The sequence below is a fragment of the Mandrillus leucophaeus genome, unplaced genomic scaffold (genome assembly GCF_000951045.1).
Source record: "Mandrillus leucophaeus isolate KB7577 unplaced genomic scaffold, Mleu.le_1.0 Scaffold1867, whole genome shotgun sequence".
Classification (NCBI taxonomy): Eukaryota; Metazoa; Chordata; class Mammalia; order Primates; family Cercopithecidae; genus Mandrillus; species Mandrillus leucophaeus.
In genome coordinates, this window is record NW_012101884.1 from 36,655 (window position 1) to 53,243 (window position 16,589).

Consider the following 16,589-nt stretch of genomic DNA (forward strand, 5'->3'; position numbering starts at 1 on the left):
ACAGGTTCACAGAGATAAGGCAAAAAGAAAAAAGGAATAGAAACACAGGAGTTAAGACAATATATGAAAACATGAGAAATTTCCAGAACAGATAAAATATATCAATCCACTAATTCAATTAAACCAATAAACTTAAAGCAGAAAAAAAGAGATATTATAAAGGAGTAAAAATTGGACTGACAACTGACTTCTAAAAAGAGACAAAAAAACACCTCTGTTCTGTACAAGACTTCTATTACACATATACAAAGAACAGCCTGGATTCTGTGATAGTTAATTTTATGTGTCAGCCTGATTGAACTAACGGATGCCCGGATAGCTAGTAAGATATTATTCTGTGTGTGTATGTGAAGGTGTTTCCAGAAGAGATTAGCATTTGAATCCGTAGATTCAAACGAGTAAAGAAGTTCTGCCATCACCAATAAGGGCAGAAATCGTCTAGTCAGTTGAAGTTCCAAATAGAACAAAAAGGCAGCAAAGGGCAAATTCATTCACTCTTCTTGAGCTGGGACATCCATCTTCTCTGGCCTTCGAACATTGGAGCTCCTGGTTCTCAAGCCTTTGAATTCTTAGACTTACACCAACAACCTCCCCCACACACACCTGGTTCTTGGACCTTTGGCATCAAACTGGGAGAGTTACATCATCAGCTTCCCTGGTTCTCAGGCCTTCAAACTCATATTGGATTACACCATCACCCTTCCTAGTTCTCCAGCTCACAGACAGCATATTATGGGGCTTCTCAGCCTCCATAATCATGCAGACCAATTCTACACACACACACACACACACACACACACACACACGCACACACACACAATGGTTCTCTATTTTTGGAGAACCCTAACGAATACAGCTGCCATTAAGAAGAAGGTTAGGATCACAGAGAAAGCCCAGCACCCAAGGCCCAGGCACACAGGCCATGCCTAAGACTGAAGCTATGTAGGAACAACAAAGAACACCTCCCTGCCCTTGCCATATATCTAAAAAATACTGGGTGATTAACAAGCAATCCAGTCTACTATAGGGAAGGGTCAAAGCCTGGAACAACCCTCTGTGAAGTGGAGTTATGCAGAGATGACTGAAATCTGAGGGTGAATGGAACAGGAACACCAGGTAAAGCCCTATCGCATTTCAGTCCCCACCTAAGCACAAGGCAACACTAAACATATTAAAAACCTAAGATGCACTGAAGGTAACCATAGCAACAACCCCAACCCAGTTCAACTCTTAATTAGATTGACTCACCTGAACACTAACAGCCTGACAGAAGAAGAGGCATAACCATTCTAGGTATAAATACTGTTTATCCCAATTACTTTCCTACTATGCATATTTACAACTTAAGAAAATTATAATATATTCAGAAAAGCAAAAGTATAATAATCCATAATGGAAGGACAAAACAATCCACAGAACCAGACTCAAAAATAATCCAGAAGTGGGACAGGGACTTTAAAATAATTATGATTACTATGCTAAAGGATGAAATGAAAAATGTAGACAACATGTAATAAAAGATTAGACATTTCAACAGAGAGATGGAAACTATAAGAGTCAAATGTAAATGCTGGAAATTAAAAACATTTTATGAGACATGAAGTATTCCTTAGGGGTTACATCAGTAGACTGGACACAGTTGAGGAAGGAATCAGTGAATTTGAAAATAAGTTAATAGAAATCGTTCAAACTGAGCAAAAGGAGAAAAACAAATGAGAGAAAACAATATATAGGAGTTATGAAATTATATCAAGCAGTTTAACATACATGTCAGAAAAGGAGCATGGACAGAAGAAATATTTGAAAAGGTAGTGGTTAAGACTTTTCTAAAAGTATTGAAGGACATCAAACTACAGATCCAAGAAACAGAGAGCTCCAAGCAAGGTAAACACATAACAAAGCAAAACAGAAAATCTAGACATTTTATACTTAAACTGTTGAGAACCAATGATAAAGAGGAAGTCTTAAATATAACTAGGGGAAAAAGACATTATATTAGAGGAATAAATATTAAAATTACAGCTGATTCTTTGTCAGAAACTACAATTCAGAACACAATTGAATAGCATCTTTATTATACCGAAATACAAAAAACTACCCAGAATATTCAGTCAGCAGAAATCTTTCTAATATGATGGTGAAATAAAGAATCTAACTAACAAAAGCTGGAACAATTAATTATCAACTTATCTTCACTATAAGAAAGGTTAAAAGAAGTTTTTCAGGCAGAAGGAATGAATATGACACCAGACAGAAATTTGAATCTACACAAAGAAATGAAAAGCCCTAGAAATGGAAAAAAAATACAAATATAAAAGAAATTTCTTTTACATTGTATAGCTCTAACAAAAATAGTAATAGTGTATTAGGGAAGTTATAAAATATGTAAAAGCTTACAACGATAATAACACAAAAATGAGAAAGATGAATTGCAAGTACACTATTGTAACTTTCTTAAAATATATGTGAAGTGGCCTGAAATGTTTATAGGTAGATTGAATCCATTTAGATTGGTTAAAACCACAAGAAAACCACAAGATTCAACCATATGCTATCTACAAAAAAATGCACTTTAAATATAATGACTGAATTGGTTTCTATTGCTGCATAACAAATTACCACAAATGTGAAAACTTACAACACCACAATTATTACTGTGGATCAAGAGTTGATATTTTTGGAATGTTTGGCCCCTCATTTCTCATGTTGAAATGTAATCTCTAATGTTAGAGGCAGGACCTGGTGGGAGGTGTTTGGGTCATGGGAGTGGATACTTCATAGAAGGGTTGGTGTTGTCCTCACAGCAGTAAGTGAGATGTAGTTATTTGGAAGTGTGTAGCACCTCCCCCACACCTTGCTGTTACTCTCATCGTGTGACATGCAGCATCTCCTTTGTCTTCCACCATGATTGGAAGCCTCCTGAGGCCCTCACGAGAAGCAGATGCCAGCACTGTGCTTCCTGCACAGCCTGCAAACTGTGAGCCAAAATAAATGTCTTTTATTTATAAGTTACTCAGTCTCATATATTTCTCTATAGCAACGTAAAAACAGCCTAGCACAGGAGTCAAGACATGGCTTAGGTGGATCCTCTACTCAGGGTTTTGTGAAGCTGAAATCAAAGTATCACCCATCCTGCCATTTGGAGCTCAGGGTCCTTTTCCAACTTCATTCGGGTTATTGGCAGAATTCAGTTGTTTGTGGTTGAAAGACTGTGGTTGTGGGTAGATCCTAGAGGCTGCCCCTCTCCATATATTCGTAGGCAGTTTAAAGCATGAATGTTTGCTTTCTTAAAATCTGGAAGTATCTCTTGCTTTTAAGATTTCTTTTAATTAGGTGAGACCTACCCAGAATAATCTCCCCTTTAACTAATGCAAAACTAGCTGATTAGAGAACTTAATTAAGTTTGCAAAATCCCTTCACTTCTACCATGTAAACCAATCATAGAAATGGCATTTTTTCTATTCACAGGTCTTCCCACACTAAAGGGGAAGAGATTATCCAGGGCATGTATACTAGTTTATGGAAATCTTGGAGCCTACCTTAGAATTCCGCCTATCACAATCATAGAGATGGCTTAAAAGTAAAAGAATGAGGAAATAAACATCATGAAAACACTCATCAAAAGAAAGCTGGAGTACCTACATTAATATAACATAGATCTGTAGTCTACAGAGCAAGGAATATTGTCAAGGATAAAGATGGACATTACATAATGATAAATGTGTTAATGTATCAGAAAAATATAACAATCCTTACAATATTTGTACCTAAAAACAAAGCTTCAAAATACATGAAGCAAAACTAAAGAAACCAAAAAGATACATAGACAAATCCAAAATTATACTTGAATACTTTAAACCTTATTTCTCAGTAATCAATAAAACATGCAGACAGAAAATCCATAAGAATACGGAAGGTGCAAGACTGGATACATTCCCTTAAGTTCAGGAAAAGGCCAGAATGTCCCTCATTGCCACTCCAATTTAATGTTTTGATAGAGATCCTGCCAGTGAAAGGAGGCAAAGAAAAGAAATTAAAAGCACACTGATTGGAAAGAACATAATAAAAACTGTTTTAATTGCAGATGACATAATTTTCTATGAAGGAAATCTCAAAGAATCAAAAAAAATTCTAGAACTAATAAATTAACAAGGTCAGAAAATACAAGGTCAACATACAAAAATCAATTATATTCTTGCATACTTGTAATGAATGACAGGAAACTGAAATTAAATCATCAATGCCATTTATACTACTACTAAAATTATAAAATATTGGGATTAATCTAAGCTTTTTACAAAAACTGCAAAACATTGATGAGAAAAATCAAACAAGACCTAAATAATACCATGTCCATGAATCAGAAGATTCAATATTATTCAGATATCATTACTTCCAAATGAATCTGTACAGTCATGCAATCACAATCAAAATCTGGAAGGATTTTCTTATATATTTTTCAAGCTGATTCTAGAATTTATATTTAAAAACCAAAACCATTTTGAAAAAGAAAAAAGAGAATTTCCACTTCCTGATCACAAGATTTATATATAGCTGCCATCATCATAACAGTGAGGTATTGGTGAAGATCAGACATAAAGATCAATGTAACAGAATACAGTTCAGAAATAGACTTATATGTATATGATCAATTAATTTTTGAAAGAGCACCAAAGTAATTTTAAAAAAAAAGGATACTCCCTGCAAGATAAGTTGATGGAATAAAAAATTGGGCATACATTTGCAAAAAAAAAACTTGATTTACATCTCACACTATATACTAAAATTAACTAATATGATCTTCTGAAAACCATTTCTCTGGACTGCAGTCTCCTTATCTGTAATAAGGGGGAGAAAAGGACTAGTTTAGATGATCCCCAAGATTCTTCTAGCTCTCACCTTCTGTGGCTATGCCTTTTTCCTTTCCTTTCCACACAACTCAGGTATTCACTGGGTTAAACTCAAGTGGCAAATGTGTGCATGCAGGTCTCCAAGAAGCTTATGGCAGCACAGGATATAGTTTTCATAGAAAAGCCATAGGAGGTATGACTTCTTATGTTGTCACTGAACTGATTCTAACACTTCTTGTGCAAATCAACTCCCTTCACATGTTCAGCAGAGGAATTAGCTTTGCCTCCACTTTTTATCATTGCTCTTGCTGTGATTTTCCTTCTCTGAAAAAGCAAATATGCAGTCACTGTGGTCCTTGCTCAGGTTCCCAGGACACAGAAGCATCCCCAGGCCACGAACCTCATGTCCTGGGTCTAGGAGAACCTGGCCTTGATAGAGACCATGGAGCAGCTTGAGAATACTGCCTGGGGCAGAATCTGACAGAATCTCCTGACTGTGTGTAAGGTCTGATAGCTTCAGGAGGGGAGGAACCAGAGATCTTGGGGTGGGATATGTTAAAAGACAATGTGCACCCCAAGAAGCCTGAGTCAGTCCTACAGATGTGCCTGTTGGTAACTCTGATACCTCATGATGTCAAATGTCAATAGTAATTTCAGACAGAAGGAAAACAAGACCCAGACAGCACAACTTGGTATATTATACTTTTTTCATCAAAAGTAGAGCTTCCCAACTTTTTCATGTTGATGTCCACGTGGTAACATTTGTTACAGCATAGTGTGTAAACAGAAGAGGCTGCCCTCAACCTCAGAGGCAACTGATCTCAGACCTTGAGCCACCTTGGGGTTTTGAGAGGCTCTTTGTCTCCCCTCTGAGGGGTGAGGGGGAAAATATCTCAACAAACCTATAATTGATTGACAGCTCAAGGGCCGAGAATTTCCGATGTAATGACTCAAAAGGAAATCAGCCTGGTGAGGGTATACCTCAGCAAGCTCAGAAACATTCGTGATAGGAAGGTATCAGCTTGTGGATCCCAAGACGCTCACTGGAGACATTCAGTTGCAGGTGATAATGTCAGGGTAGGGGAGGGTCTCATTAGGCTTTCAGGAAGGTCCACCCCACTCCAGATGCAACAGGAGCAGTCCTCCAAGGTGCCAGCCAGGAAATCTCCAGGGACCTTGTCATCCCATCTGGACCTTATCTAACCCATCCAATAAACAACTAGAGGAGAGCATCAGGGCATGCACTCAGTCCCTGCTGTTCCCTCTTGGCCTTTTGGGCTAACTAAATGGGTGAAGGGTCTACTCTAAATGCAATGCTACAGAATTAGACAACCAGACATCAGCTACCCAGACAACTCCAGAGGTCATGATAAAAAGCTCTTACACCTGCTCTAGGTGCTGTACTGCCCTGACACCTACATACTCTCTGCTTCCTTTAAAATAACCACTTCAAAGGGCCCCTTCCTCACCTCCTGTCAACCTTGATCACATGTCCAAGTTCTACTCCACACTTCAGGGCTTTCTCCTTCGAGTTGGTCCATTTTGACCTCCTTTCTTCCCCAAATCCTGCTTAATACATTGTCTAAAACTGTGCTTTCATGTATTTTTTACCATGACCCTCAATTTTTTACTGCTTCCCAGAACTTACATACACTTACATTTTGTGTGATTAATTTTGATAGTTTCTCTTCTGCTCTATTTCATTTTTTAATGCTCTATAATGGGGTGTATGAAATACACTTGTCCAAAACATTCATTTAGGACCCTTACTCATTGTCTTTCATTTGCGTAAGTCTTGTCTCTGTAATAAGATTTCAGATTCCTTAAGAGGGTAGCTTTTTGTCTGCTTCCCATGGGTGCTGTCTGGACTTACCACCCATTGGGTCTAGTGTGCAAAGGCTCAGGAGAATAGGATAAATTTGCTTTAAATATGCAATATTTAGATACTTAGAGTGTACTTCATGGCAACATTAATCCTTCCTCCATGTTGTGTGTCAACTGTGGGCTCAAATAGCTGCCCCTTTTATTGACCTGGATGTTTCTGAATCCTCAACTCTACCTCCTGGACTCACCCCTAGATGATTTCTGCCCCCCGCCCCCCACCCGCATGAAGCCTCTTCAGCAGGTGTGGTCTCTGTAGAACACCCTGATCCAGGAGGCTCCTTTTCTCGCCTCCAATTAGGTGCCCCTGACCTGGCCCCTCTCAGCTCTGAAAAGAGTAGCTATGACCTTGTCCAGAAACAAAGGAAATGATAATGTTGATAATACAGAAATGCCTGCATTTTAATACATTTTTTCAGCAACTTTTACCTGCTCTTTGATTTTCATAAGAACACAATGTTCTAAAAAAGTTCCAAGAAAGAACTTTTTTTAGAGTGACTACAGACAAGGAAGAGAAATCACACTTCAGCATTTGGTTTCAGCCCCTCCCAACTCTGGCTTGGGGTTTCATTTCCACATTTCCTACTAGTCATGCTCATGGGAGACCTTCGTGGAATAGGGTGAGATGATGGATGAAGAGACAGAGGCAAGATGGTGAAAGAGAGCAAGCATGACTAAGTGTTAGGAGACCATGTGGTGACCAACAGGCTCAATTTGACTGGGACTAAGGGGTTTCCCAGGATGTGGGCCTTGTAGTACTAAATCCAGTCAAATTCAGGGCAAATTGGCCGGTTGGTCACCTAGGACCTCAGCCCAGAGAAAGTGGTAAATGTCGCACCACCTCTTTCCCTTATTCTTCCTTCCTTCTTCATCAGAAGGCAATAATTGTCTATCTTCCATTTGAAACAGAAGGTCCAAGGCGTGAACCCTGAGGTCCTTGAATCACTCCAAGTTGATAGGGAAGGTGGCTGCCCAAAATGTCTCTGAGATGGAGCTTTGGCATCTCCTCAGCTTAATAAAGCTGATTCTCAGGGCAGTCTACAGGTATCTACCCTGAGATGGCTACTGCGCTCAGAACTCCAGAAACTTCATCACATAACTAGAGCGCATGAGTTGCAACTCAGCGTGCCCAGTTCTGTGCACCAGGGAGCATCGCAGAGCGAGAACAGGGATAGCAGAGGTGGCTGGGGATGGATAGAGACCTGCTTTCAGCAATGATTCATCACGTTTTGTACTATGTCAGGTTTGGTAGATAACTGTCTCTGTCCAGGCTGAAAAGGTATTGAATTTGGTGTCGAACAGAAGGATAAGGAAAATGGACACTTCCTAGGTGTCCCAGGTTTCCTGGGGGTTTGTTTGTTTGTTTGTTTGTTTGTTTTGCAAATCTGAACAGAGGAATAGAGAGGGTGTGGGAAAAGGCACAAAGAGTCTAGTTTTGGAAATACTTTCATATCTGGATATATATGAATTTCTACAGTCCTGCTTTCTGAAAGTAGCTACCTAAGATTATTCTGCTAGCACTAAATGTAACTACAAAGGGGGACATGAGGGAAGAGTTAGAGCATTTAAGTCATATGTTTTACTCATTTATTCGGTAAGTATTTTTGAGCACTTTTTAGGGCTAAGTTCTAGCAAGATCCTGACCTGAAGACAGTCCCTGGCCTCTATAAAGCCCACGATCTCATCCAGAAAACTGATAGAGACCAGTTAACACATTTCATCACTGACTCTCTGAGGTCTCTTTGAGCCATAAGAGGAGCCTGGGAACTACTAGAGAAAAAAAAGATAAGACTTAGAGACCAGAACTCAAAGCAGAAAATCAGTCCTTAGCTGGGGTGCCAGAGCACCCAGTTAAGTGGATAAATATAATGTTTGCGAATAGTTCAAACCACAAGGAAAGAAGAGAGGGAGTTTGAAGATGTCACTAGAATGAAGTGAATTTGCTACATTGATAAGAATGGTTAGCATCGGTTCCCCTCAGTGTCTATAAGATTTTGATGTGAACTCTGTCCATCAAATTTTTTAGGGATTCCAGGCAGTTGCTGGGGGAGTACCTGGTCCCTATCTAATAAGGGTGGAATCCTGGTCAGATTACAGCCCACTTCCTGCCCTGCTCTGCTCAATTCACACAAATTATGAGTGCTGACTAGTTTGAAAGTCCTTGAAGAATTTAAAAGTGTAAGGACCAATAAAAGTCAAATATAAGGAAAAAATGTTAATTCTCTTTTCTGGGGAAAAAACAAAGTGGAAAAGAATTACCCCCTCCCTTCTTAGAGTATTTTATTTAGAAAGCTTGTAAGCGTGAATTCTTTGTCCACCCTTTGTAATGCAATCTTTTTAAAAGCTGTTTGACAGCCCAGGACTGTCTTTAGAGCACCTGGAAGCCATCCCTTTGAAATGCAAACATCAGGGAAGGTAGTGTCCCCACCTCCCAGTCTCCGTGGGAAAGCAGGGGCCTAATTTAGGAGCCTAACTTAACTTCAGTAGGAGCCTGACATCTGCCAGCACCTTTCTGAGTTGCAAATCTTCCTCTTGCCATAGAGGATATGAGAAGTTTCCTTTTCCTCTGGAAAAAGACAATTAGCTAATACAGATGATTACTGAGTGAGTTTAGGATGAACTATGTATGACAAAGGGTACTGTCAAGTCCTCTTACTTGAGTACTAGTTACGGTTTAGCTTGAGAACACATGTGTAATGGGTGGCACCTGCCTGGCTATATGACCAGGTGACATCCCTCTCCGTCTTTGCAATCTCTTCCTGGGTTGTCTGGGATCCAGATCACATTCTGGTTCAACGCACGTTCAATAAAATTGTTTTCTTTCTCCTCTGCCTCTGTGGAGAGGTTTTCTAGGCTGGCAGGGGATTGTTTTAAATTGTTTTACCCATCAAGTCTTAGACAATTGTTATGATATGACTGTAAGCTCCACTTCAAATGTCAACAACGAGGGATGTGGGGATTCTCTTGGCCCTGATGGCCCTCTGCCTACGTCCCATTGTGTTCTCCATCTCATAATTGCTTTATGTCCACTGCTCTAATCTTAAATGGCAATCAGCTTTATGTCCACTGCTTTCCCAATCAGTTCAAAAATAGAGGTTCTATCACCCTGCTTTCAACCCTTACCAGATAAACTGACACGTGGACTCCACAATGTCCCCACAGGGAGGGCTCCATCACGTGGCAGACAGCTTGCCAGGGTAAGTCACAAGCCAAGAGTCAAACCCTGCGAGGGCTTGTTCTGGTCCTCTGTGGACCAGAGTGCCTTTCTGATCCTGGTTAGCAGAAGTTTTCCAGAAGCAGAGCCTGTGAGAGGAGCAGGTGCCCCAGTGATGGGTGCTGAGGGCAGCAGCTGCTGCCCAGGACTTTCCAGTCACCAGGGGCCTTTTCTGAACTTGGAAGTGGGAGAGTCTATAATTCCCTTCATATCTCCTTCTTCCAAATACTGCTTGCTTGAAACAGTCAAAAATAAAAAGGAAATAGCATGGGGCACACTGTCCCAGGGCAGGCTCATGACAGGAAGTGGCCCGTTAAGGAGGCAGCACATTCGGCTGGTTTTCAGGGGCTTGTTCCCAATCAGTTTCCAGCCAATACCAGGGTGTCCTAGTCCACATGGGTGTGGGGGGCACACTCCATAATCTCTACCCATCTTTGTTTGCAGCTGAGTCATGGAGCTTTCAGCCCCTGCACATGGCTCCTCCTTAACTGCATCTGCTCAGCCTCCCTCAGCCCTGCGAATAGCCTCCCCACACACAGACCACACAGCAGGGCTCTCTCTGCTGTCACTTCACCTTCCTGAGAAAGGACCAGCCGGCCAGAGCCTACATGACCGCCACCCTGGAGGACAGGGCACAACAGCCGCTTCTGGTAAGGAGAACTGGGTTTATGCTTACAGAGACTTGGGGAATCAGAAGGATCACAGTTTGGTCACAGCTATTCATTTCTGACGTGACCTTGCACAGATCCCCTCACTTCTGGGTTCCCTGGTCAGTAAAACGGGGCAATGGTGGTGAGTGTTGCGGTCATCAGCAGGTGCGCAGCTGGTGGAGCACAGCCTAAAGAATCTGCGCCTCCACTCACAGCCCAGTCCCGGGCAGCGGGCTTTGCTGCCCCATTGCCCATTACTTAGCCAAGTCGATCTCCATGAAACTCTCAGGGAGTAAGGCTGAACTGATCCTCTCACCAGTGGGACCGATGGGGAAACTGAAGCTCCCAGAGGGTAACAGGCTTTCCCCATCTCCCCTAGCATGCTGGGGCATTCTTCTCAAATTTACCCTCCTAATTTCTCCTGTCCCAGACCAGCCAGACGCGCACTATGTCTCAGACAAGCCTGGGAGCTGAGGATGGATTCTTAGGGCTCCCCAGGGCAAGTGTAGGATATTTTCCCACCCCAGGAACCTCATGTTCCAAACAAGACCCCTGAGTGGACCTTTTCTTGTGACTTTCAACTTCGGAAAACTACCCCATGCTCCCCTAGATTTCCCACATTTCTCCTGTGACACCCTGCAGGATGCACTGTAGGGAAACAGGCTCATGTTTGGGGCACCTGTGAACAATCCCTTTGTCAGCCAAACTTTATGTGAGAGACATGCCATGGAACCACAGTGACCAAACCGCAAAACACATCATTCCAATACCTGGAAATATATGGGCTGGGGCAGATGGGTGAAGGAAATACTTATGAACAAAGAAGACAAGAAGTGGTTTGATCTTTTCTAAAATAGTATGGAAGAGGCTGCTTTCTTGTGATTTGCTAAAATAAGCTCTTCTCATGGTAAAATCAGGTTCATGCAATTTTCAAATCAGAACATGCATTTTGTTCATTTGCTTCACCCTTTTCCCTGAGCCAGACCCTCCTACCGGCTTGCCAGAGGCTGCTACTTTCTTGCTTGCACACTGCCTTCCAATCTCTCGTGACCTTTGGTCTCATTTGTGGGACTATTGGTAAAATTTTTCCTTTGGAGAAGATATCTGCCTTCATTCTCAATTCCCCAACTTTTGTCTGCCCTGTAGACCAACACGTATCACTTTCCTTCAAGCCTACGATGTGTCCACCACGCTTTATTCAGTTATTTTATAATCTTCTCCATGACTCATTTTAGCATTGCCATCAGTATCCTTTCTGACTCACCTGTGAACACTTTGTTATTTGTTAATATCTGCCAAAAAATAGATTCCTCAATGCAGCCTGATCCACTCAGAGAGATTGGATTGGGAGAGCTATTGTTGCTGCTCATTGCCTGACATAACAGAGTCTGACTGGCTTTTGTGACAGGCAATTGGCTGTTTTAAAAGGAAAGACCCCAATTCAGAGAAATTCCTGCCACCAACAATTTTATTTTTGAATAATCTTTTATAAGAAATGCACTCAAGATTTTGCAATAAAATTCTGTGTGTTGGTTTTAGGGTAGGCTTCTAGCTGTCCAATTAATTTGTCTCCTTACCAGGGGGTGGCAGCATTGTACACATGGTCCAAGAGGTTTGCTGACTTTTTTGGAATAGTCTCTTTTTCCGCCTATGGAATCAAGGACAATACACAGGCAAAAGGAGCCATTTCCTGATGCTAGCTCCATTGTAAATATGTGACCTTTGGCAGGTCATTTAATGCTCAGTTTCCTTGCATTTTAATAGACATTTTAAGACCAGTCTTGATCACATCACAGGGAATTTGAGAGAGCAATTAAAATAAGAAGGATGAAATAAACTTGAAAATTATAAACGTCTGCACAGAGGTTTATTACAATTACGATGTTCATAATCAACATCATTACCACTGTCCTCTTGACCCTTACCACATCATTTTGTTGATTCCAAACCTCAGAGGATGTCAGGGAACTGGTGCTACTTTAGCAAAAGCCAGAAGCATAATTTACCAGAGACAAGAAAGGGTGTAGGAGAGAGAATACTCTTCTCTGGGCTTAAGAAAAAGAAAGAAAGGAGAGAGGGGAGGGGGAAGAGAAAAGGAGGAAGAAGAGAAAGAAGGGAAAGGGAGGGAGGCAGGAAGCTGTCTTAATACATTCTGATAATACAAAAATTGATTGATTGACCTAAAGGCCAAGAAGATCCACTGAATGAATAGAAAAATGTGGAAAAGATAGAAATCACAGAAGTTATTAAAAATGGAAGTTTATAAATAACCAAAATAGCAAACCATGAAAACTGTTTTTAATTTAATGATAATCAGTAAAATATAAGTTTAAGTCAATTAAGGCATCCTTATTTATGCCCATAAGGATGACAGGAAATTAAAAGTGTAATATTACCAAGTGCCTGTCAAGATCTGGGGACTTCTTATAAATGGGTGGTGCAAATAGGAGTTAGCATGACTCCCTGGGAGTCATATTTGGCAATATCCAGTCAGGTGGAAGATATACATCCCCAATGCTGTTACGCAGTGCTGAAAACCCAGAGCAGGAATGAGTTGTTCCTGAATTTGACCTGAAGTTGACTATTTCTCTTCAATCACCTCACTACCTCCTCTCCACCAACCGTCAGGATGGGAAGGCGGTCATACCAGTCCCCCTGCACCATTTCCTCTCACGTCAGTTCTTTGTGTCCCTGATCCCCACTTCCACCCTCCCATTGGAAAGTACCTTGTAATTTCCTCTCCGCCACTGGAATACCCATTTGACACAAAGACTTTCTAGGACTGGAAGTTTCCACTACTTCAAATAAATCAATCTTATTTATAGCAAGGCAATTTTTTTCTCTATTCTGGTAAGTTTGCCTAGTGTAATTTCAATTTTTTTTAACACTCACTCTTTGTTCCATAGAAGAATGCTTTCTTCATTTCATGCCTTTCTGGTTGGGGGAGATAATCAACTGATTTGCTCCCAAATATTTCCTGATTTTCTGTTAAGTTGAGGGGAGGGAAGCAATAGTGCACTATTTTAGCATAACCTAACATTACCTGGTTTGCTTAAAGTTATTTACAGATGTTTCAAAGCAAAATATGAGTTAGAAAATTAGTGATGGAAATGGCTCATCTGAGGATAATTATTCTTAGATGTCTGAATTGAGGTGCTCTCAGACTCTACCAGCTCGCATATGGACATTTGCTTTTTATCCTTTTCCTGTTTTTATTCCAGGAGAGAATGGAAGGATTCCAGAAGGGCAAATATGGAGCTATGGCTGAAGGTAAGAAAGTCTTGAAGTTCTCAAGAGCCCCAGATGCTTGGGAGAATCACAATTCTCTCCCCACTTACCCCCACCTAAAACACAGTGGCAGAAACCCATCCATTTTAAATGAAGAAGATAAAGGCAACCATCATTTTTTACCTCGCCATACCTCTTGTGCCTAATCGAACAACCACACACAACCACACACACACACACACCCCATAGTGTGATGCTCTCCCTGCACCAGGTGTGTGGGAAATGTGGAAAGGAAACCGAGTCATAATGGTGAATATGTTTTCTCTTTCTTTGTCTGCTAACAGCTCAAAACAAAACAACAAAAAAGGTCCCCATAGGGATTTAGTCGTTGTGCTTGCTACAAAACACCACAGAATAGCTTAAGAAAAGGAAGAACCAACCCAGAGTGGGAGGAATAAAATAATAGATTTTTTAAGAGCCTAAAGTGCACTTTGAATTTATTTGGGCTCCAGAAATCCGCAGGTTCTCCCCTCTTTGTGCCTTGAAGATTTTAGCTCCTGCCACAGTGTCACCCTCTCCAACACCACTTCTGCTATAATTTCATGTGCTTCCATCAGCCGCATAGATTAGCTTTTCAACACACATGCTTCTATTGAGCTTATGTTCTACCTTTTTGAGCCATCCACCTTAGGGTCATCTCCCAGACGTTGCCCTAACATTAACTACAACCTACGTCATCTCAATTTCAAACATTTCACTCCCTATCCAGAAAGCACAGACCCAGGGACAGGCAGCTGACCCCCGGCAGGGGTCACTATAGATCTGCCAGTGGAGACCTGCTTGACCCTCAAGGCTTGGATGAATGTGTGGAGTGTGTCTATAAAAGTGTGCCTGGAAATATGTGGGTGAAAGAGAAGTAATTGTATTTTCTCACTTGTAACTACTCATCCCCTCCCTCCTTCTAATAATTCTCCATGGATCTAGCCTAAACACCATGCAGGGGAAAACACAAGGACCATTTTCTTTCAGGAAAGCTCTATTTGCCACAATCCAGATGAAGTGCTTAATGCATCCCCTTAATGCAACAGTTCTGACTCCTGGCTGTGGATCCAAGCATGGGCTTCCAGTGAGGCTTTTTACATGCAAGATTCACCTACAGTTGTATGCACACTTTTATACACACATAAACATGTCTGTCATTCTGGGGAGGAGGTTCATAGCTTTTATGAGATATCCATGAACAATGACCTAACATTCTTAAGGATCATTAACTTGGTAAGACACAAAACTTCTTTTTCTACAGGTAGATCAGAAGATAACTTGTTTGCAACACCACCGGCATTGAGGATTATCCTAGTGGGCAAAACAGGCTGCGGGAAAAGTGCCACAGGAAACAGCATCCTTGGCCAGCACGTGTTTGAGTCCAAGCTGGGGGCCCAGTCAGTGACCAGGACGTGCCAGGCAAAAACAGGAACATGGAATGGGAGGAAAGTCTTGGTGGTTGACACGCCCTCCATTTTTGAGTCAAAGGCTGATACCCAAGAGTTGTACAAGAACATTGGGGACTGCTACCTGCTCTCTGCCCCCGGGCCCCACGTGCTGCTTCTGGTGATCCAGCTGGGGCGTTTCACTGCTCAGGACACAATGGCCATCAGGAAGGTGAAGGAGGTCTTTGGGGCAGGGGCCATGAGACATGTGGTCATCCTCTTCACCCACAAAGAGGACTTAGGGGGCCAGGCCCTGGATGACTATGTAGCAAACACGGACAACCGTAGCCTGAAGGACCTGGTGCAGGAGTGCGAGAGAAGGTACTGTGCCTTCAACAACCGGGGCTCTGGGGAAGGGCAGAGGCAGCAGCAGGCAGAGCTCCTGGCTGTGATTGAGAGGCTGGGAAGGGAGCGAGAGGGCTCCTTCCACAGCAACAACCTCTTCCTGGATGCCCAGCTGCTCCAAAGAGCTGGAGCTGGGACCTGCCAGGAAGACTACAGGCAGTACCTGGCCAAGGTGAAATGGCAGGTGGAGAAGCAGAGGCAAGAGCTGAGGGAGAATGAGAGTAACTGGGCATACAAGGCGCTCCTCAGAGTCAAACACTTGATGCTTTTGCATTATGAGATTTTTGTTTTTCTTTTTTGGTGCAGCATCCTTTTTTTAATTATTTTTCTGTTCATCTTTCATTATATTTAAATCTCTGGACCCTGGAGCACTTCTAACGTATCACCCCATGGCGTCATTGTTCTAATAATCACCAATTCAGACTCGGATCCTCATGGTCTGTGGAGCACGCTGCTTGCTGTCTGTGCAGCTCCCATTTCCCCTTCTACCTTATAGACTTGGAGCTGTGTGCCTCCACTCCAAGGCTGCCTGGCTGCTGTAAACACTATCCCACTCTCTCTGCCAATGACTGCTTCAGGAACGGGCCCAAGATCCCATGCAGGTCCATGATAAGTGAGTAAAAGTCTGCAGAGGTGGGGATGGAAGATCTCTCATTAGATAGAACCTATCTTTGTCCCTGGCATTGTGGGGTCTGGGTGTGACGCTGGGACTGTCAGCAGCTTTGTGCTGCCAACCTGAGGTTGAACGCAGTGCCTCAGAGCAGCAGAGTTGGGGCCACCTGAGCCCTGAGCCACCAGCCCTGCAGCCTGCCCCATCTCTGCATTTCCAGTTGTGTTAGCCAATAAATTTCCTACTTATTTAAGCTATTTGTGCTCCGGGTCTCTTTTACCTGCATTTTAAAACATTCAAAGTAATGAAAATTTCTCCACATTC

General features: G+C 42.0%; 1 protein-coding gene across 1 annotated transcript in view; it reads left to right on the forward strand.

Annotated features, from left to right (window-relative positions):
- The window catches only part of LOC105538198 (GTPase IMAP family member 5), a 34,959-nt gene extending 18,370 nt beyond the window's left edge, over positions 1-16,589 (forward strand). Inside the window, 5 exon segments of the mRNA XM_011977992.1 lie at positions 10,390-10,485; positions 10,487-10,540; positions 10,542-10,595; positions 13,817-13,865; positions 15,127-16,589. Coding sequence (XP_011833382.1) covers positions 10,390-10,485; positions 10,487-10,540; positions 10,542-10,595; positions 13,817-13,865; positions 15,127-16,007 — 1,134 coding nt within the window. The 3' untranslated portion in view covers positions 16,008-16,589.